The 21,763-nt window shown below is 44.1% G+C and overlaps 1 protein-coding gene across 1 annotated transcript in view; it reads left to right on the forward strand.

Moving 5' to 3' along the window:
• The first annotated feature begins 487 nt into the window (after positions 1-487).
• Positions 488-21,763, forward strand: part of RNF150 (ring finger protein 150) — a 91,639-nt gene continuing 70,363 nt past the window's right edge. Inside the window, exon 1 of the mRNA XM_015821548.2 lies at positions 488-983. Coding sequence (XP_015677034.1) covers positions 503-983 — 481 coding nt within the window. The 5' untranslated portion in view covers positions 488-502. The remainder of the gene's footprint in view (positions 984-21,763) is intronic.

Genomic DNA, 21,763 nt, shown 5'->3' on the forward strand with positions numbered 1-21,763 from the left:
CCGTAAACCTAGCCGGGCAGGGCTGGGGAGGAATGGGAGAGGTCAAGAGCAGAAGTCGACTCGTCGACGCCGCCGGAGCAGCGCGCCGAACAGCCCGTCTCTCCGGGGCTTTTCCTTTTCTTTCCAAAAGCCCCGCCGGGACCGAAAAGGCGCCCTTTTGGCCAAGCGCGCCAGCCGAAACCTCCCGTCTTCCTTGAGCAGCCGGCGGCTGCAGAGGCGAGAGGCGAGGCAGGCGGGAGGGCTCGGGCGGGCCACGAATCGGGAGGTGGGGGGGGCGCGCGCGCCTCCTCTCCGAGTCCCTTTAAGAGGCGAAGGCGCCGCCGAGGCGAAATGCCAGCCTTCGGGTTGCAAAGGTGAGGCGCTCGCCCACCTTTCTCGGCTTCGCGCGGACCGGCGGGTCCCCCCCCCCCACGCGCCTCCCTCCCCCCCCCCGCGCGCGCTCGCGCTCGCGCTCGCCCCCATGCAGACTCGCGCCCGGGGGGGCGAGCAGGAGCCGCCGAAGATGGCAATGTCTGTGATACAAGCGTGCCGCAGTCTGGCTCTTTCAACATGGCTGCTTTCCTTTTGTTTCGTGCATCTGCTCTGCCTGGATTTCACCGTGGCCGAAAAAGAAGAATGGTACACCGCCTTCGTGAACATCACTTATCCGGATCCCGGCGGCGGCGGCGGCGGCGGTGGCGGTGGCGGCAGCGAGCTACGTAGCGAAAAAACGGAGTGTGGCCGCTACGGGGAACACTCGCCCAAAAACGAGGTCTGGGGACAGGTGGTGATGACCTCGGCGACCGCTGACAGACAAGCTTGCGACCCCAATGCTAGGTTCGCCGTGCCCGGGTCCGGCAAGCTCTGGGTCGCCCTTGTTCCTAAAGGGAATTGTACTTACAAGGACAAGATTCGGCATGCCGCCTCCCAAAACGCCTCGGCCGTGGTCATCTACAACGTTGGCGCCAGCAACGCCAACGAGACGATTACGATGCCCCACGCAGGTGAGTGGGAGGCACAATCTTCCCCCCCCCACACACACACACGTTCGTCTGCACGTCTCTGTTGGAGGATTTCATTTCTGGACTCGGCTCCCCCCCCCGCCCCAGCCTTGGTTAGGCTACTAAATATCCAAGAAGGTTATTAATAGCCCAGGCTTAGCCCGAGGTTTGGCCTGTCTTATTACCAGGCAAGATTTAGTGACCTCTTTCCTGTCTTGTGTGTTATCTTCAAACGTGGAGCAGTAAAAGTGAGAGAAATTGACCAGGGTAGGTGTTGTGTTGCATGGCGGGGCTTTTGGATTGAATGCAAGGAGGCTTTTTGATGGATAAAAACTGGGAAGACATCAAGGGGGAGGGCAAGGTCAGTGGTTGCACAATAGGCAAGATGCTAACACATAGCTAACCCAAACTTGGTCAACTGACTTTGCACAATGCAATGAACCATCAAGTTTATTCATAAATATTGGTGGGACAAACTTGGTTTATGGCTCCCTAGCTTGTATAAAACCAGATAATAGATTTTAGTCAGTCACTGCTCATTAAACGTTGGTAGGATGTGAACACAAGCCTTGAAAAATGAGACATCAGAAGCTCACCAGGGGTTGAATTGAACAGGAAGTAGAAACTGCTGCAAGCAGGAGGTTTGATGGAATATTGTGCACTTTATAATGGAGTAGAGGAAACATAATTAAGATAGTGTACCTATTAAAATAATGTTGGAAAAGCTGCAAAATCCTTCACTGTCTTATCCCATTGTTTTTTGACCTCCCCTTCAAATTCAGTGAATTGAGTGTAAGCAATAAGCTGATCACTAGGATTATTGTGCTAAATTGTTTTTTTTTAGGTTGTTCATCTTCTAAGTATTTCCCAGCAACACAGAGTATAAATCTCAGTTGCAGAGACCAATAAGGAGTAGCTGTGTTGGCTGATACTCTGCTTTTTGATGCAACATGGAAAGTTTGAAAGTTTTGGGCCACTTCCTGAATTCATGGGTTTGTGGTTTCTGTGCTGAGTAGCAATAGTGTAAGCAGTTTTAGTGGCTTCTTTGGCTTCTGTTACTGTAGTTGAGAAGCAGCTGTGTTACGCCAGGAAAGCAATTAGATCAATTACTGCTGCAAGATTTTACTTAGGAATTGCAATCTTGTTACAATATCTGTGATTCAGGGACAGAATAATTTATCTAATTTATATTTCCCATCAAATGTCTACATGCATAGTGTAAGCCTTTGTGTTATTTATCATTTATAACACAATATTGAAGTTATGTGATAATGCTGCTGGACATAATCTGGTTTGCTGTATTGTTAGAAAATCTTACAAAATAGTTATAAATTTAAAAATTATGTGTCATAAAATGTCCATGCTATGTATTTACCTAAATACTGTTATTTGGACAAACTGGAGCTTCAGCATATACCCAGATAATAACACCTGTGACTGCTTCTTCAGGGACACTATCCTAGTGAGCCAAGGACATTTTGCTTTTTTATAATTTCAAGAATAACTTTCTGTTCACAGTTGTATGTCATTTTAAGACATTTCTGTATCCAATTTTCTCGCCAAAGCCTACTGTTTCATGTTTGTTTGCAAAGTAAGAGTAAATATGAAGTTTCTTCAGTGATGAAATAAAAAAGGTGCTTAATAAAGCAACCTTCCACAGTGTTGCAGTTATTCAAATTGAAGAAGTCTGTTAGACAAAATTAGAATTTTTTTTTGTTTTAAAACAGAAGCATTACACATATAGATCTCATTGGATTTATTTCCGGCTAAGTGACTTCGAAGGCAGGTAATAAAGTTTCCTGCATTACAAGAATTATTGTACAGGCAACATGAAGGTATTTTGTTGATTCAGTCTCCTGTTTTCCTTAGAAACTCAAACTGTGTTTTAGATAAGGAACTTGGGAAGCACAGCATTTTGTTTTAAACAAAACATGTTGCTTTTATGTTTTCTAGGCATAATTGAAACTTCCTTTATAATAGCAATATATTTTTATATTACTAATTTCAATAACTCTAATATAATAAATGACAGAATGCTACATCACTCCTTTATGTTTATCTCTACCATTTCCGTGTTGATTGCTTTAACAAGGAATGTGATAGATTTTTAGACACTAAAACCTGGTTCAGTTAATTGATTTTAGATTGTAAATAGAATACTTTAACTAACAGATACTTAAATAGGAAACCATGTGTGTGAGACTATTTAACAAAAATACAGGTTTAAAAGCATATTTTTCCATATAATTTCATATAGCTTGTGTTGTAAGAAATATTTCATGATTTCTCTTAATAATAAGCATCCTCATGAACTGCCATTCAGAGTTTCCAGCTTTTTGGATGCTTATTTTTAAGTACTAAAGTTAATCTGTCTTAATTTTATGGACATATGCAAATATATTTAGAAGTTCTCTGCTTAAAAGAAAGGATAATTATTTCAGTGACCTCACTATAATCCTGTAAAACAGATATTACATTCATATTGTATATTTTGCAAGAGCAGCCATGTCAGTATTATTAGTTAGAATCTAAAAAAGCACAACTAGAATTCTGCAAGTTTAAATCCTATATTCCGCAACTCTTCCCAGTCTGTCCCTGAAAGGCTTTCACAGAATTCAGTCCAGTCTGAAGAGCTGCAGTAGTTAGAAAGGAGTTTGAAGTTGTAAACATCTCGAGCAGAAATTCTCACAAGTATCCCAGCATTACTCTTGAACAGACAAAAAATGATCTTCACAGACTTATGAATTTATCATGGCTAAAAGAAGGCTTTATGTCATTGGTAGGATCAGTCACCCATACAACAATTGCACAAGCTGGGAAAACTACATTAATCTATGAAAATTCAAATACATTATAGAAGTGTTATTCCTTTGAGGAAAAATCCTATTAGTTACATAATACTGTTTAAAGAATAAGACAAAAGGTCTATCCTGGACAATTAAAGATGTTTCAACAGAATATCAGTGTGCTTGTTATGTGCAAGATGCTTAACCTGCATGTGGATATAATGGAGAAAACTAGATAAGTATCAGGCTTGAGATACTTAAACTTATCTTGTGATGCTGCAGTCCTAGTGAAATTTGCTGCCTTAAATGCTGCTGCCTGTAAGAGGAAAGCTGCCACTGATATCAAAGTGCATTCCTAGAAGAATGAGAGTGGGGGAGGCAAAGACTCAGTTGCCCTTCCTTGCTAAGCCATGCTATAGATCAGGGGTATCAAAGTCCGGAAGCCGCACCCATCCCATTGCCGGCAATGGCAAAACCGTCCCGATATGTTGCGTGACGTTATGTGACGTCGCGAGTTTGACATGTCTGCTATAGATTGTTAGTGATGTCTGATTTTAGGCATTGTGATTTAGCTTATGGCTAAATTTCCTGTATGAGTCAGGCAATTATGGTTTATACAACAAAGTATGAATAATACAAAAGCTAAATGTAGTAATAAAGCCACATTTTGAAGTTCCTTGTCAGTTTCATCTTGGCTGTAAATTTTAGTCTTGAAGCAAAGCCGATTGTCATTATGTCTATTTTACTGCATTCATGTTGTAACTCCTGCCTTTTTAAAATAGAGCTTATATCAATGTCATTTGAACTGATTTCAAAAAACACAGATAGCATTTTGCATCATTCCTAGTATTGTCTGTTTTTGGCATTTCTGATTATAACAATTCTCATAGCTACTAGCGCTGACATAATATGTTGCAGACTTATTCTCATATGGAAAGCATTACAGTGGAATGTTCTTCCACATTTTCCCCATTTCTACCAATGACTCCCTAGATAAAAACAATAATGCTGTCTCTGAAAATGTCTAGTTGTGTTGTGCAGCATATTTGTGTATGGGAAAAGTAAACCTTATATTCACGGGGTTGAATACTCTTGTCCAGACAGTTAACTTTGAATAGTAAAACAGGCAAATACATAATGCCAAATAAAATAACCTTAAGCCTTTCACATGGATAATGCCATATTTGTGTATCTTTTTACAGATCACTTCTTATATAGCTCTAAAGTTAGTTGTTAGCTGTTAAAACTTGAGAACCAGCTGGTTTGTTAGCTTCAGTGAACCTGGAAGTCATGCTGCCAGAAGCTTCCAGTAATGTTATTTTTTCTGGCGAGAGAGAGAGAGATGAAGCTAAAATAATTCACAGTAAAAGTGCAAAATGTTTTTTAAGAAAATCAGAAATCACAGGGCAATTTACATCTATCATAAGAATATTTGAATAATCATGGAAGAAATCAAAGAGAAGCAAATGGAATTGAAAGAAGAAGGAAAGCCTTTACAAATGAGGTGAAAAGAATAACAAACATTTGCAGAGAAAGAGTATATTTAGGAACTGGCTGCACTTAAAAGTGAGATATTGTAAATAATAGACCAACTGTCAAATAGAATAGCACCTAGTACAACTGAAATGCCCAAAGAACTGATTAAGGCTGCAGGAGAAATGCAGATCTGAGTCAGCAATATGGTGTAAAGCTGTATGGTCCAGAGATTGGAAATGATTAGGGAGTAGAGTTAAATGAAAGAAGGCTGATATTAGAGATTGTAACTGACTAAACTATTCTACTAATTTCTCATGCAAGCAAGCTTTTCAGTAAGATAAAGTTCAGCCATTCATGGGAGGAAACATTTCAAATGTACAGTCTGGTTATGAAAAGTAGAGGGGTGTGATCAGATAGTTAATGTAAGGTGGAAGAAATGAAGAAAACAAAACAAAAACATTTTGTACCTTTATCTTTTATTGAAAATAAAAGCTTTTGATTGTATAGATCAGGGGTGTCAAACTGCCGGCCCGTGGGCCGGACGCATCACGTGGAAGCCACGCCCTTCCTAATGCCGGCAATGGCAAAACTGGCCCGATACGTTGCGTGATGTCATGTGACGTCATGAGTTTGACATGCCATAATGTAGCTTATCTATTACACTGATATAATGCCAAAACATACCTGTAGTTTTCCAGAGAATCTTTACAATGAAGAATTCCTTTATGAGTTAAAACTGGAGAAAAGGAGTGAAAAAAGACTGCCTGTTTCCTATTTTGAATGCCACATATATCATAAGAATGGCAGAATTGGAAGAGCCAAAATTAAAATACAGGGCCAGATCATTAACAGTGTGCTGGTGTTAAATATTAAGGAGATGCTAGGTTAAGTGGTGTTAATGACTAATAATGAATGACTACAATTCTGCTGCTTATAAATTTGGTTGTGTTCTCAGTTAAAAGAAATGTACCACTTATAACAGCAATAGGACCAGGATTGCCGTTGCTAAGCAATACAGTCGTAAAGGAATGTGTCAGATAAGTGCATTGCTTTGCCAATGACAATCCTGGAGTCCCCGTTGCTTTCATAATCCAAAGATGTGTGAGTCATTAAGTGGGAAGTGTGATTGTGGTGCAGCACAGGTGCTATGGAGGGGTGTGTGCTGCAGGGGAAGGTCCAGAATACAAGAGGTATATGAGTTGAAGGAGGCAAAGGAGTGCTTGGGAGGTCTGGGATAGGATGTGCAGGAGGACAGGGAGGACAGGGAGGTGGATGGTGTAGCGTGGTGTGAGCACAGGTTGGCTGAGAGGTGGATGGTGTAATGTGAGTTCAGGAAGGCCAGGGGATGGATGGCAAGACAAGGGAAAGTGAAGGGATCTTACCACAGCAACTTGCAAGTTTTCCTGCTGGCTTCCCCATTGACTTTGTTTGTGGACAGCTGGCAGGGAAGGTGGCAAATAGTGAACATATGACTGGGAAGCTGCAACTATTGTAAGTGCCAAATCCTGAATTGTGATCCCATGACTGCAGGGGCACTGCAATGGCCAGAACTTTGAAGACTGATCTTAAGTATTACTCATTTAGAACCTACACAACTTTGGTTAGTGAGGACAGCAAGGGAAGAAGTACAGAGTATAGCAGCTGGATAACGTAGACCAGGGGTCTCCAACCTGTGGGCTACAGTCCAGTTCCGGTCCATGACCTTTTGGCCACCGGGCAGCGGGAATGGCTGACGAGTGTGCGCACGTGTGCACACACCCTCCTCACTCGTGCTAGTGCTGCTGCGTGGGTGCTACCAGCCCCATTTGTGCATGCGTGGGGGCACTAGCACTGCACCGTGCACATTTCCCTCCTCCTCCTTTTCCCTCCGGGCCACCAACCTGGAAAGGTTGGAGAGCTCTGACGTAGACCTTCTACTATATAAAAGGCAGCTGTTAATTTTTTTCTGAGATCTAATACAGGCAGTCCTTACAACAATTCATTTACTGACCATTCACTGCACTGAAAAAAGTGACTTATGATAATTTTTCACACTTAACTGTTGCAGCATCCCCAAGGTCATGTGATCAAATTCTGATGACGATTTCATTGTCTCAGGGTCATGTGATCCCTTTTGCGACCTTCTGACAAGCAACTGTCAATGGGAAAGCCAGAGTAACTTAACAACCTGTTATTATCTTAACAACTGCAGTGATCCACTTAACAATTGTGGCAAGAAAGATCATAAAATTGGGCAAAACTCACTTAACTGACTTGGGCTCAATTATGGTCGTAAGTCGAGGACTACTTGTAGATAAAGATATAGAGATTTTATTATTTATGTCTATTAATCTAGTGTGCTTGCTTGTTTGCAACATTTGCAATATTTTGCTTCTGGTGTATGCTCAGGTGTTTCCCCATAACTTACAACAATAATCTTTGTCTTACAATGTTTTCAGTGTATTCAGAAGTTTTAGACAAGTATTTCCTAGTAATATCTGAAGTTATATCTGACTATCCTAGTTAGTAGACTTAATATATTTGCATATTTTAGTTGTGTTTCATCTGTAAACTGTAGTTGACTGAGTTTGTTTAATACATGCAAGCCAAAATCAAACCACTTTATGACTTTGAATATTGCATTAAACAGGCCATTCTAGAAGTTCTAGATTTATGTAAACAAAATGTCTTAATTATTAACAGTTTCTACAGTGGCAAATCATCTAATGTTAATTTTTCCATATCTTTTGCCTGCAGCTTGAAAAGGGAGGATGAGTTGCTTCAGAGAATTGTTTATACTATTCATCTCTCTTTTTTTTCTTAGCTCTTCTGAGTTCTTTTTGCAAAACATTTGCAAGAGGGCTGCGCTTTCTAATGATTTGCAAGCTGACTGCTCCAATTCTTTCATCTGTTGCATAATTGAACTGGATTTTTATCAGCTAGATTAAAGTTCCTCAACTTTGGTCGCTTGAAGATGTGTGGACTTCAGCTCCCAGAATTCCCCAGCCAGCCATGAATTCTGGGAGTTGAAGTCCATGCATCTTCAAGTGCCCAAGTTTGAGAAACACTAAGTTACATTGTATTATCATCTCTATGCCTTTTGCAAGGTTAACACTATTCATTGCAGTCTTTCAGAAAGTTATTTCTGTAAAATTCCAAGCACCACTGCTAAGGTGTTAGTCTTTTTTAATTGGCCAACAGACAGTGTCCAGTCCGTTCAAGTGAGCAACAACAAGTGACTCAACAGTTTCTCAGGATCGTGACAATTATTGACTGTGTCATAAACAGCATTCCTATTTGAAACACTCATAGCTGTGCTTAAGGTTCTGTTAGACAGCTTATAAACATTGTTGTGATTTTTACTTATAGGATAAAAGGATGAACTTTCCTCTATTAATCATTTATACTTATAGAAATTGGAGTTCAGGGCAACATTTCAAACCATTCTGCAATATTATGAAATATAAGTATTTCTCAGCAAGAGGACGCATAAAACATGTTTACTGGTTTTGATGTGTAAGCTCAAATGCATTTTGTTAAGCTTTGCTTCAAATTTTGCTTGAAGTGTGAAGCTAGCAGTGTGTGTGTGTGTGTGTGTATTATATATATATGCACACACACACACACACACACAAGAATCGGGAACAGCATATATTTCAACCAGATCTATAGCTAAAATGGATACATGAAAAAGGCAGTGGGCCTACATTAGCAGTGGTAAAATATGTGAGACAAATTTAAAAATAAAGAGGTGAAAAAAATGGAAACATATTGAAGTGAAAAAGAAGAGTTTACTCACTGAAAGGAGTACATTCTTGACCTTTTCCTTATCTTAGATTCATTCAGTTAAATTTACTAGGCTCATTGAAGTATTTGTTTTGCTGTCATTGAATGGAGAACATATTTTAATTGCTTGCATGTTCCCTTTCTTGGTTGGAGAAGACTTTCTGGTGTCTAGTGTCCTCATCTTGTTTCTTTTTCTCCATATATAGCTTTGAATTCTCCAGCACCAGAGATGGAGAATCCACCAATGGGTTAGCTCTGCCTTCCTGCCCATTAGACCAAGTCAGCCAAACTTGCCATGCCTGTCCTTGGGTAAGCCACTCCCAGTCTTGACTTGGTCTCCAGCCCAAACAGACGTGAAAAACTTGGCTCCCAGTCTAAGGCAGGTAGTAGAGCTTAATTCCATTGGTGGATTTCATTTTTGTCACCCACAGCCATTTCAACAGCGCTGGGATCAGCGCTGTGTGGAATAGTCTGTTGGAGGCTCGGGGGGTGGTTTTTCCCCTCTTTCCCAGATCTCTGGGGCTCTCGCTGAGGCACCAGCCCTCCCTCAAGGGAAAGCCCCTTCAGCTGCTCAGCGCTGGGATCAGTGCTGCAGCCAGAGCCTACCTAAACTTCCCGAGGGGTGGAGATTCCTCCCTCGTCACTTTCAGTAAATTGAGGAACCGACAGGTTCCCTGTCTTGTTGGATTGGCGATCACTACTCTTTCAGGACTTCCGGGGGGGATCCAATCTCTGTTAAATGGAACGACTGGCTTTCCCTCTTTCCTTCAAACAGACGCTGCGCTCCCCACGAGGCTTTGTCGTCTCTCCCTTTCGCTGTTCCCTTCTTCCGAGCAGCCACTGCGCTCCTCAATAGGGAGATTGCCTCATTGCCACTGAAGATTGCCCCGGTCGCCATTTTGAGCGCCAGGTCACGCCGCGGCAGCTGAAGGCACTTCCGCTGTTTGCTTTTCCCGCCGATCAGAGCAGAAGCTGTCCTCGTGCGCAAATCGTGAGCGACCTACTTCTCCTTTTTCGCTCCAACTGCTTCGATCGCCATCTTGGCTGCCGGGACAAACGCGGCAGCTGAGTAAGCAGAGAAATTCCTGGTGGAGGGTTGAGGCTCCCCAGGAATGAGGATCCTCAAGTTCGGGCTTGCCCCCTCCAAGGGAAGGGAGACCCTGAGCGTTCCCACGGAGGCCGCTATCAACGGCTCCCATTTCGGACAGCCAGCCGTCTCCCCCCCTTCTTCACAACCAGGGCGTCCTGGCAGGCTAGCTCATTGGGCCATAATTCATAATATTATAATTCATTAAATTACAATTACAATTAAATTACAACACATAAAATCATATTGCATAAATTCAAAACATAATTCATATTTCAATCCTGCAGAAGCTTCTGCTCCAAACACTCTCTGGTGCAACTCATTGCTCTGACCACCCCTTTAGCGTGATCAGGAGATATACGAGCAAGCAGGTTTGCCGCGGCCGTAGATAAGACCGGACCCCAAAAAGGGGAAAAGCAGTCCGCTCCTCTACCGGTCGAGTGGTCAGGAGAGCAGGACAACATAATTCCCTGCTCCATCTGCTCAGCCTATCTCGCCAACCGATCCCCTGCCAGAGTTCTCTCTCAGTACCTCTGAGGTAGCTCACATCAGGATGGAGGACTCCATGGTGTCTCAGCCTCTCCATCCACCAGCCGCAAAAGGCAGAAATCCTCCAAGCAGGAGGTGGCAGGCAGGATCAAAGGCCAAGACCATTTTTGGAAGGAAACCTTCCAAGTTGGCAGAGAAACAGGCTAGCAGAAGGCACCAGGTTCAGGAGAAAGAATTCTCCAAAGCACAGAAGCAGGCCAGGGCAAAGGCGGAACAGAGGATGCACTCTTCGACCTCCCTCTGGGGCCCCCCTCCTCTACCCAAGGGGTCTGGTTCCTGGAAGGGAATCTCCCTTCTCCTGGGATGGATCAAGTTCAAGCGTTCCACCAACCATCAATGTCACCACGGGTCCCACATTCGATCCCAGAGGCCACCTTCACCCCCACAGCAGCAGGGCTCGGGGGCTGAGCCCAAGGGCTCCCCCTCTGAGGATCGTCTCCAAATCCTGATCACTCAGGCAGTTGACAGGGCGCTTGCTACCAGGTCCTACCACGGGACAGGACCTGAATTCGTGGCTTCCATCCCCCCACCTTTCTTCCAGCCGGGTACATCTGAGTACCAGGGTCCTTCCTCTTCATCCCGGTCCTACCATAGCAGGGCCTCATTTCCCACAGAGGACGACCAACATGACATGTCTTGGTGGGAGGAGGAAGAACCTCCTCCAGACCCCTCCCATTTGGAGGGCTGTTCAACCTGACCCTTTTCCTGCCACTGCTCCGCAGAGCCAGTTCCACGGCCAACATAGGGCCTGCTCAGATCCCACAGCCAGACCCACCACCCAGCTCAGATCCGAACCCGGTGTTCTTCGAGCCCGTCATGACTCAGCACCACGTCCCTTACCCGACACTCTTTCGAAACATGATCCAGAAACAATGAGTATCACCTGGCACCTTTCCCCCTCTGGGGGGAACGGACAGGAAACTATTCAGCGTTGCGCCAGACCTGGCACAGGATCTCGAGGTGCCAAAGGTGGATAAACCCTTTGGTCTCCTCTTGTCCTCGTCTACAGTGTCAGGGGATATGGCAGAGGTGCTAAAGGCCGAGGACGAGATGGGAATTGACATTCCGCAGGACTCACCAGGCGGCAGCGTGGGTGGCAAGGGCTGCCACCTGTGCAACCTTCTTTGCCAGGACCTCCCTACTCTGGCTTCGCCAACTTCAAGCTAGGCATCCCCAGGAGGAGGTATGTACCCAACAAGACCTGAGCAAGCTTGTTGCAGCAACGGAGTACGTCTCTGATGCCATGCTACATGCGGCCAGGTTCTCTTTTAGAACCATAGCGTCCAACGTTTCAGCACGTAGGATGGCTCAGACATTGGCAAGCTGACCCAAAGTCGAAGTGGTGCCTAGCTATGGCCCCTTTTCAGGGCCGTCAGCTGTTTGGAGAGGCCCTGGCTCCTTATTTGACTGAAAATAAGGACAAACAGAAGGTGTTGACCCACCTGAGCAGGCGGGCCGACAGGTGTGCTTTCGGTCAGGAATGGGCGCGGGTCCCTCTCAGCCTCCCCACCCCTTCATGGCCAGACAGGATCGTCCATCAGACAGGACGGGCCCCAGACCCAGACAACAATTCCAGGGCAAGCGGCCCTTTCGAGGGGGGGGTCGACCCTATAGAAGATCCAAGTGACTCTCAAGCAGCCCCCCCCATAGGTGGCCAGCTGGCACTCTTCGCCCACCAGTGGGAGGCCACCACCACAGACTCCTGGGTCCGTCAGACCATTTGATATGGTCTGTCCCTGGAATTTGTGTCCAACCCCAGTGGCTGCAGTTAGCCGCCTGGCACTTGAGCGCCGGATCTTGAGTGGGTAATCATACTCATCAAGAGTGATTTCAATGATTCAGGCCTCCCGTCGGCCGGTGACAAATCGCATCTATGACTCCACATGGAGGAATTTTTGCAATTGGTGCGAGAGGTGGTTACTTGATGTTTTGGACCTGACAATCCCAAACATCCTGGAATACTTGCTCGAGGGCCTTGACAGGGGTTTAGCGCCTAATACCATTCACAGGCAGGTCACGGCCCTGTCCACCTTAATTACCTGCATCAATTCAGCCCCTTTGGCCCAGCATCCCAGGATACGCTCCTTAAGGGCGGCACCAATACAAAACCCCTGTGGTACATAGGTATCCTTCCTGGGAATTGCCACGGGTCCTACGGGCCCTCACCAAATCGCTGTTCGAGCCTATCAGATCTTGTACTCTGAGGTCCTTGTCCCTCAAGGTCACCTTCCTGGTCGCTATCATGTCAGTCAGGCGCATCTCTGAGCTCGCAGCACTGTCGGTCAGGGAGAACCTCTGCACTTTTCACCAAAACCGGGTGGTTCTCTGATTGGACCCTACCTTCATTCCTAAGGTCAACACCTTTTTTCATAGGGCCCAAGAAATCGTTTTGCCAGATTTTTGCCCCAATCCGTCCCATGCCTTGGAACGGCAGTGGTACACACTGGACGTTCGCAGGGCGCTACGCTACTATATCAAGTGAACGGCGCCCTTCCGCAAGTCTGAAGCCCTCTTCGTTTCCTTTCACCATGCCTCTAGCGGACAGAAGGTATCCGCCTCAACCATAGGCAGGTGGATCAAGGATTGCATTGCGGAGGCATACCGATCACTTTCACTGCCAGTGCCATGTCATGTCACGGCACATTCTACTCACAGTGCTGCGACCTCCGCAACATGGGCCACACAGGCCTCTATCGAGGAGGTTTGCAGAGCGGCGACATGGTCTTTGCCTTCCCCATTCATAAGACATTATAAGATAGACTGATTTGCACCTGCGGATGCTTCCTTTGGAAGGAGGGTTCTTCAGCAGGTGGCTACTGGGGACGTGGCTACGGCCTCCTCTGTTTCCCCCCCATTGGGACAGTGAGGCTTTGGTATGTCCCATTGGTGGATTCTCCATCTCCGGTGCTAGAGAAGGGGCGTTGTCTTACCTGAACGCCTTTTCTCAGCATGGAGATGGAGAATCCAGTCCCACCCTTAAAGTCAGTTAGACCATATTAGGGGTCTGGGAGCCAACACGTCAGACTGTCGTCAGCTGCTTTCGCCCTCGTCAAGACTGGGAGTGGCTTACCCAAGGACGGGCGTGGCAAGTTTGGCTGACCTGGTCTAATGGGCAGTAACCCATTGGTAGATTCTCCATCTCCGTGCTGAGAAAAGGCGTTCAGGTAAGACAATGCCCCTTCTCTGGCAAAGAAGACATTTTATCATGTATTTATATGGCAAATAATACATTCCTGTTGATAACTAAGAAAAAACAGTTTTCAATAAAGAGGAAAAGTATTACTGGGCAGAAAGAATAACAGTACCACTCCTGAAATTATTCTTCTGTTGGCTATTTATTTTCTTTCTTTCTTTTCTTTTTGAGAGTTAACCCCAATGGTTAACTGTATTAGTCAGTAGAGGAAAATAGATACTTTTCTGTACCCCTTAGACCAGTGTATATTTCATCTAATATATACGGGAACGAAACTGGTATTTTTAGCATTAAAAATTGGCAAGGAACTTTCCTTTTGTTTTGAATATAGGACCTAGTTGAAGCAAAGATTTTGTTGAACATAGCATAATTAAGGGGTACTAATTCTGCATTCCTCCCTTTCAAAGCAGTAAGCATAGTTGTATTAGTGATGAACTAAGGTGTCTGGAATTATTTAGAGATTATTTTTAAATTGCTACCTAAAAAAGAAAAAAAAAGAAAAGGTACATATTTTGTTAGGGTGCTTCACTTGACATGAACTTAAACATTGTCAGCACACTGATGCCATTTCAGCATTTTCCAAAGAGATTGGTGTCATTGTGACTATAGTGTAGCATTGTACTGGTCAATACAGTAAATATCTCTTTGTTGGTGCAGAGTTTAAGGGAGATGACCTTGGAAAAAATATGCCAGCACCATTATCTGGACAAAGGGGGCTGAAAAATTATTTAAACTGGGAAACAAGATAATATTCGGATGTGACTTAAAAAATGCCTTCCTAATGCATGAAGGATAAGAGGGAGAAGGATGTGCAGCACAATCAGATTTGCAGCATTCTGTTATTATAGCCTACCTCAATAAAATATAATTTTGGCCTTCCTGTGGAGTTGAATGTTTTGGTCTGGTTTAGCTAGAGGGGCAGATACTATTTATTATATTTCTGAAAAAAAAACTATCTGGAGGACAGAATATAATTATGATTCAGCTTTTGGTGTTAGTTATCCTAGAATAACTTGTATTGCTTTATGATCTGGAAATAACATAGGAGATATTGGCACTATCTTTTCCATAATTTTCAGCCAGCATAACACAAAAAGATGTTGAGACTCTAGAAAGAGTATAGAGAAGAGCAACAAAGATGATTAGGGGACTGGAGGCTAAAACATATAAGGAACAGTTGCTGGAATTGGGTATGTCTAGTTTAACAAAGAGAAGGACGAGGGGGGACATGATAGCAGTGTTCCAATATCTCAGGGGCTGCCACAAAGAAGAGGGAGTCAAGCTATTTTCCAAAGCGTCTGAAGGCAGGACAAGAAGCAACGGATGGAAACTAATCAAGGAGAGAAGCAACCTAGAACTAAGGAGAAACTTCCTGACAGTTAGAACAATTAAGCAGTGGAACAACCTGCCTCCAGAAGCGGTGAATGCTCCAACACTGGAAGTTTTAAGAAGAGACTGGACAGCCATTTGTCCGAAATGGTATAGGGTTTCCTGCCTAAGCAGGGGGTTGGACTAGATGACCTCCAAGGTCCCTTCCAACTTTATTATTATTATTATTATTATTATTATTATTATTATTATTATTATTATTATTATTATTATTATTATTATAAAAACACCCCTGCATATAAGTAGATACGATTTGTTCATTTTATTTATCACAGGAATTTTTGATGCGTTGCTGCACTGAATGTGGTATAGTTAATTCAATACAAGAAAAGGTTAATGACTAGCATACAGTCATTCAGTGATTATCATGACTGCTGGAAATCTGAACCTGGAATTAAGATGATAGTGATTGTGTAAATTTATCAACTTGTCATAATTTGATTGATCTTGATTTTCACATTTGGGTATCTAGCTACATAGATATATAGCCATGGGTTACAGTTTTATGAGATGAGCAAGTCCATTCACTGTGACATATTCAAGAAACAATGGCTAAAAAAAATAATGTATATGATATGCAAACCCAGCCATTTTAACCACTATACACATAATCTATATTTCTCTTTGCCACTAATGTGTTTTACGTGTGCAGCATTCCTGACTTTGTATATTTAGTGGAAGTATAGACTCACAGAATGACAGGGTGGTTAGTATTTCCAGAATCTGGAAAACCAAACTGTCTTTGCATTACTTAGTGAGGCTCACTAAATTGAAACTCTGCTTTGCCAGATGTGTTCTCAAACTCTCCTTAAAAACCAAGATAGAGGAAATTGTTGGATTTTCAAGCTCTAATAAAAGAGTATTTTTAAAGATTATGTTATCATGGGAGAAGAATGAAATGTATTAAAGCCCACAAAAATACAAAGTAAAGTTAAAAATATTCAGAGGTAGAGGTTTAATTCCAATGCCATTCATTTTGTGGTAGATTTTTTTCAGCCCACATAATGCATAATATATTACAACTGCAGGCAATATTATGCATCTCCTTCTTGTGTCTCATTTTGTTTTATACTGTATGAAAATATGAACATACTTATTAAATGCAGTTGTCTATATAGTACAAGCAAATCTTGTTATGTTTTCCATTTGATTATATGGAGCCACATATTTCTTGAGGGTAAAGCAGCTGAAAGTTTTTTCTACGATTTCAGTCTACTATTTGTTTAGCCCAGTGCTGTCATTCCTATGTGGCAGCAGCATTCAGGTAGTTTAACTAGATGTTTGAAAAAGTAACTAGAATTGAATTCTAATTTTCTTAAATTATAAAACATGAGTTCTCATCTGTGCTATGGTCTTCTACATGCAAACTGAGTTGTATAACACTGTATAGCAGTGGTGGCGAACCTTTTAGAGACCGAGTGCCCAAACCGCAACCCAAAACCCATTTATTTATCGCTGCCTGCTGGGTGGGTGTGGCCTCGGTGGTCACAGCTGACTGGGTGAGCGTGGCCATGGTGGGTGTGGCCACCTTGATGGTGTTTGTGGGGAGGAATGCTTGTGGGGGCCGGGCAGGGTTGGGTTGGGGGAGATTCAGGGGTCTCTGGCGGGTGGGGCGGTGGACCGGAGGCTCGTCCTATGGAGTGAGGAGAGGCAGGGTGGGTGTGCCAATTGCCGCAGGACAAGGTAAGGCAAGGCAGGGGCTGGAGCAGCTGCTGCCTGACACCATCAGCCCCCACACACACACAGAGGCCAGCGAGCGCATGGGGGCCGCTGTTGTCCGTCAGCAGCCACAGCCTCCTGCATCATGGCAGCCCCATCGGCATGAGCGGAGACGGCCCCGGAACGGCCGGAAAGGAGCCCTCACCTGGTGCGGGTCCTGTCTACAGAGTGGCTCTGACGGGGGTGGTGGCAGGGAAGGAGGTGGAGGGGCAGCCGGGGGTCTGGAGCCGCCTCGGCTGCTAACTAGCAGCCCGACGAGGCAGCAGATTCATGCACCAACTGCCCCTTCTGCTTCCATGCAGGGCTGACCGGTCAGAGCAGCAGCAGAAGCCACCCCCATCAGATCCGTCGAGTGGATGCGCCCAGGCCGGGCAAGGGCTTCCTCCCCCCATAAATCGGCGAGAAGTAAAACCTCTCTTATTACGGCTTAGTTCACAACCATAATAAGTTGCAATAAGTTGCTCCTCCTGAGCAAAGGCACATGAGCTATGTTTGCCTCTCAACCTAGATTTTTGGGTGGAGGGAGGGAAATAGCAAGCCCCCGGGTACTGATGCAGCAAAAAGATTAATGAGCTGCTGCAACCCGCCTCTTGTTCCGGCCGCTGCGGATGATGGAGCTGCCAGCACCAGGCAGAAGAGCGGGGCCCTGAGGCGGGGGGGTGAATCTCACTCCCTGGGCTGCGAAGCGTAGAGCAATTGGGGCGGTGGGGTGCAGACAACACGCGGGCAAGAGAATTGAGAATGAGAAAGACGCAGGCGGAAACAGCTCCAGGACACTTGCCTCGGGGCTCTGCTCTTCTGCCTGGCTGCTAGATTCGCGCACCAACTGCCCCTTCTGCTTCCATGCAGGGCTGACCGGTCAGAGCAGCAGCAGAAACCACCCCCGTCAGATCCGTCGAGTGGATGCATCGAGGCCAGGCAAAGGCTTTCTTCCAGCTATCCCAGAGTGATTTCCGCCTGCACCGATGGGGCTCTGTGGCTAGTCCGCCATTATGCAGGACAGCCAGCATGCTGTGGCTGCTGACAGACACCGTCGGCCCCCATGCACTCGCTGGCTTCTGTGTGTGGGGGCCGATAGTGTCAGGCAGCAGATCCGGAAGCAAAGCTCTGCCGACCATCCTCGTGCTGGCAGCGGCGACAGTGGGGGAAGGCAGAATCTGGCATGCGGCCACCCTTTGCCGCTGCTGCTGCACATTGTCCCGCATGCGCCTCCGGGTGGGGAGGGGAGGGCGTCTGCCACAGCTCCCCTTACCCCACCACTGCCCCCACCAGCGCGAGGATGGTCAGCACAGCTTTGCTTCCAGATCTGTGGCCGGCTGGGCTTGGCGATGCAGGGATCACCGCCGCCTCCTCCTCCTGCTTCTCTGTGTGGTTGGCCAGTCAAGGGGCTCAGAGCAGTAGCCGCCGCCATCAGAGCCACCCTGTAGACAGGACCCGCACCAGGTGAGGGCTCCTTTCCGGCCGTCCCGGGGCTGTCTCCGCTTACGCCGATGGGGTTGCACTGCGGAAGGGAGATAGCGGCTCTGATTTCACTCACTCTCCCGCCAAAACTGCTCCTTTTATACCTTCCCTCACCCTGTCCAGCTCTTGCAGCTATTCCCGGACTGCGCATGCGTGAAGAGGGGGAGGGGGAGGAGTCCAGAAATGGCGTGCGTGCCCACAGGGACGGCTCTGCGTGCCGCCTGTGGCACGTGTGCCATAGGTTCGCCACCACTGCTGTATACTATAATCAGCTCGATCCATAAGGTGTCTGGAATGGACCAAGTTCATGGAGGTTGGTGGTGAATGCAAAGCAAATGTGATCCGATCAGGACAATGGACTAATATTAATGTTCTGCACTATCAGAACACAAATTAGTCATTATGAAATGAATATTAGATTCAGAGTGTGGTTTCATATGAGTCAGATCATGCTATCTTGGGACAAGTCTATGGTTGCCATGGCAATCATGAATTAAAACACCCACCTGCATTCAATGATGGTAATTGAAGTCCTTCTGAATATACATAATGAAGATTTTTCTATCATTAGCCCAGCAGTGAGGTCAAGAAGTCTGGGAAGGGATGTACCTGGATATTTGGGAGATGGTATGTAGCAAACTTTCCAGTTGTCCCCAGCATCCAACTTCATATAGAAAACTTTGCCTGAGGCCATAATTGTTTTGGGCGAGTTGTTGTTTCTCTGGAATCATCTTGAATTTTGCCCTCTTCCCTTGCCCTGGAATAGAGATAGTGGCACAGTGGTTAGAATGCAGTATGGAATGCAGCCTGGAGTTCGATCCTGACTAGCTTAAGGTTGACTCAGCCTTTCATCCTTCCAAGGTTGGTAGAATAAGGACTCAGATTGTTGGGGACAATATGCTGACATTGTAAACAGCCCTGGAATGCACTATGAGACAGTATATAAATCTAAGTGCTATTGCTAAGTGCTATTGGTGTATCACATGATTCCAGCTAGCAGATTTTGGACAGAGGAATCCCTCCATCCTTGGTCTAGAGAAGTGTTGGTGAAACATGCAATATCTACTTGCTCTTCCACCTCTAGATTGTACAGGAGCAAGGAATTATTACGATGGGCCTAGCATTCAATAGTTCCAGTATGAATTTAAGGCCTCCAATGATCCATTATATAGGACCTTAGACTGGGGCCAGCAGAAAAGATCAAATCTCCCAGACTGTTCTTTACAAAAAAATGTCCTCACCTCCTGTAAACTCCCTCTATCACTCTCATTGTCTCTTCATTCTCCAGCCATCCAAAAGCCTTAGTAAGTCTACCCCTCTCCTATCTGTCTGCATTTGCAAAGGTCTTATAAATGTAACTCACCAGTCCACCTGTTGTCTAGGCAGGACTATTCCAACAAAATAGACTGTGTCAGCATTTGTCAGTTTAAACTCTTTCAGTAAGCTGTCTCTCATTAACCTGTCTCCCCTCTTTAAGTCTGTTCTCATATCATTCCTTGTTTTTCTTCCATCATTCCACCCAACATAGGCAGTCTTTTTTGACTGTCCTGTCCAGCTTTTACTTACAGAGCTGCTCTGTGTTATTCTTCAAGACTCCAGTCACTCTGCTGCCTGTCAACAGTAGTTCTAAAAGCCATATTCCACTACCAACTATGGGCTCTGCTGCCATGATGGTAGAAACAAAATAACATAATCTTAGCCTCAGCAAAGTTACTGAATCTTTTAAAAATGATTCTACAATACTATTCTCACCAACAGAGATATCATGGTGGGGAATAATAGTAATAATAATAATAATAATAATAATAATAATAATAATAATAATAATAATAATAATAATAATAATAATAATAATAATGGGCATCCTAGTGAAATTTGAACAGTGTCTCCCCTAGCTGTCTTCACTAGATTAATCTCCTCCAAATAGATTAATCTCCTCCAAATGTATTGGGCTTCAATTCTCACTTTCCCCAGTTAGTATTACTGAAAGTGTTGATAATAATAATAATAATAATAATAATAATAATAATAATAATAATAATAATAATAATAATAATAATAATAATAATAATAATAATAATAATAATAATAATAATAATAATAATAATAATAATAATAATAATAATAATAATAATAATGGGCATCCTAGTGAAATTTGAACAGTGTCTCCCCTAGCTGTCTTCACTAGATTAATCTCCTCCACTAGATTAATCTCCTCCAAATGTATTGGGCTTCAATTCTCACTTTCCCCAGTTAGTATTACTGAAAGTGTTGATCTTGATTGTTAAAGGAGTTGGTTCAATACCTATTGATGATGTTGGGTTGGAAAAGGCTATGTTATGATGTTATGTTATGATGGTTCTAATGTTCTTAATCTATAGTTGCTGTCAAGCTAATTCTATGATATATAGATTTACTCAGTGCTTTTTTTCTAAAAAAAAAAAAAAAAAAGGTGCCGGAACTCACACACATCATACAACAACCCGCCTTGCCTACCCTATAAGGTTCCATCCAAAAAAGGTGCCGGAACTCCGTTCTGGGTGTTCTATGAGAAAAAAAGCCCTGGATTTACTGATTTATATCTCATACATGTAAAAACAACCTAAAGAATAAGTTAATTGTGGCAATATTTTATTGTATATCAAAGTCACTGTGGAATTGACCAACTGGCCCAAAATCCAGCTGGCTTTCATGCTTAAGGGAGGACTAGAACTCACAGTTTCAAGCCTGGTGCTTTAACTACTAGACCAAACTGGCTCTCCATAAGAACTTTGCACAGTAGTGATAGGACTATATTTTAATGCTGAAGCTTTGTGTTAAAACCAGGGGTGATTAAATTTAAACATTTAAACACGTATGCAAATATTGTTTCTTCCATAGTGTAGTTTCATGACAAATCTTGTGGTAAACAATGCACTTAGCATATGATTTTTTTTCCTAGAAATAACAGTGAACATGTAGTTGGGTAAAAACAGACACATGAATGGGGTCACAAAGCACAAAGAAACAAAGAGTGTTTGTTTCCGAAAGCAAGAAAAAGGACCGAGTAATCAATTACAAGGAGTGGGTCTAATCAAGGGATCATTTGACTTTCCCTTCACTTTCCCCCTTTCTTACCATGCCTGCGAGCTGGACTAAAAGAATTTCAAATGCCTTCTCCACATTCCAATACCTTTTGCATGTTCATGCTAAACAAAGGCAGTATTCAGTCTTCTCAAGGTGCTTTTCTGTCTTTTTCATTTCATACTGTGGATTATTTGACTTATGAAATTCACAATACATTCATTGACTTATTGCAGTGTGATATTTAAAAAGTTCATCAACTGTGTAATATCTCCTGATAATGGCGTATTATACA

Source organism: Protobothrops mucrosquamatus, unplaced genomic scaffold (genome assembly GCF_001527695.2).
Source record: "Protobothrops mucrosquamatus isolate PMUCROS unplaced genomic scaffold, P.Mucros_1.0 scaffold_166, whole genome shotgun sequence".
Classification (NCBI taxonomy): domain Eukaryota; kingdom Metazoa; phylum Chordata; class Lepidosauria; order Squamata; family Viperidae; genus Protobothrops; species Protobothrops mucrosquamatus.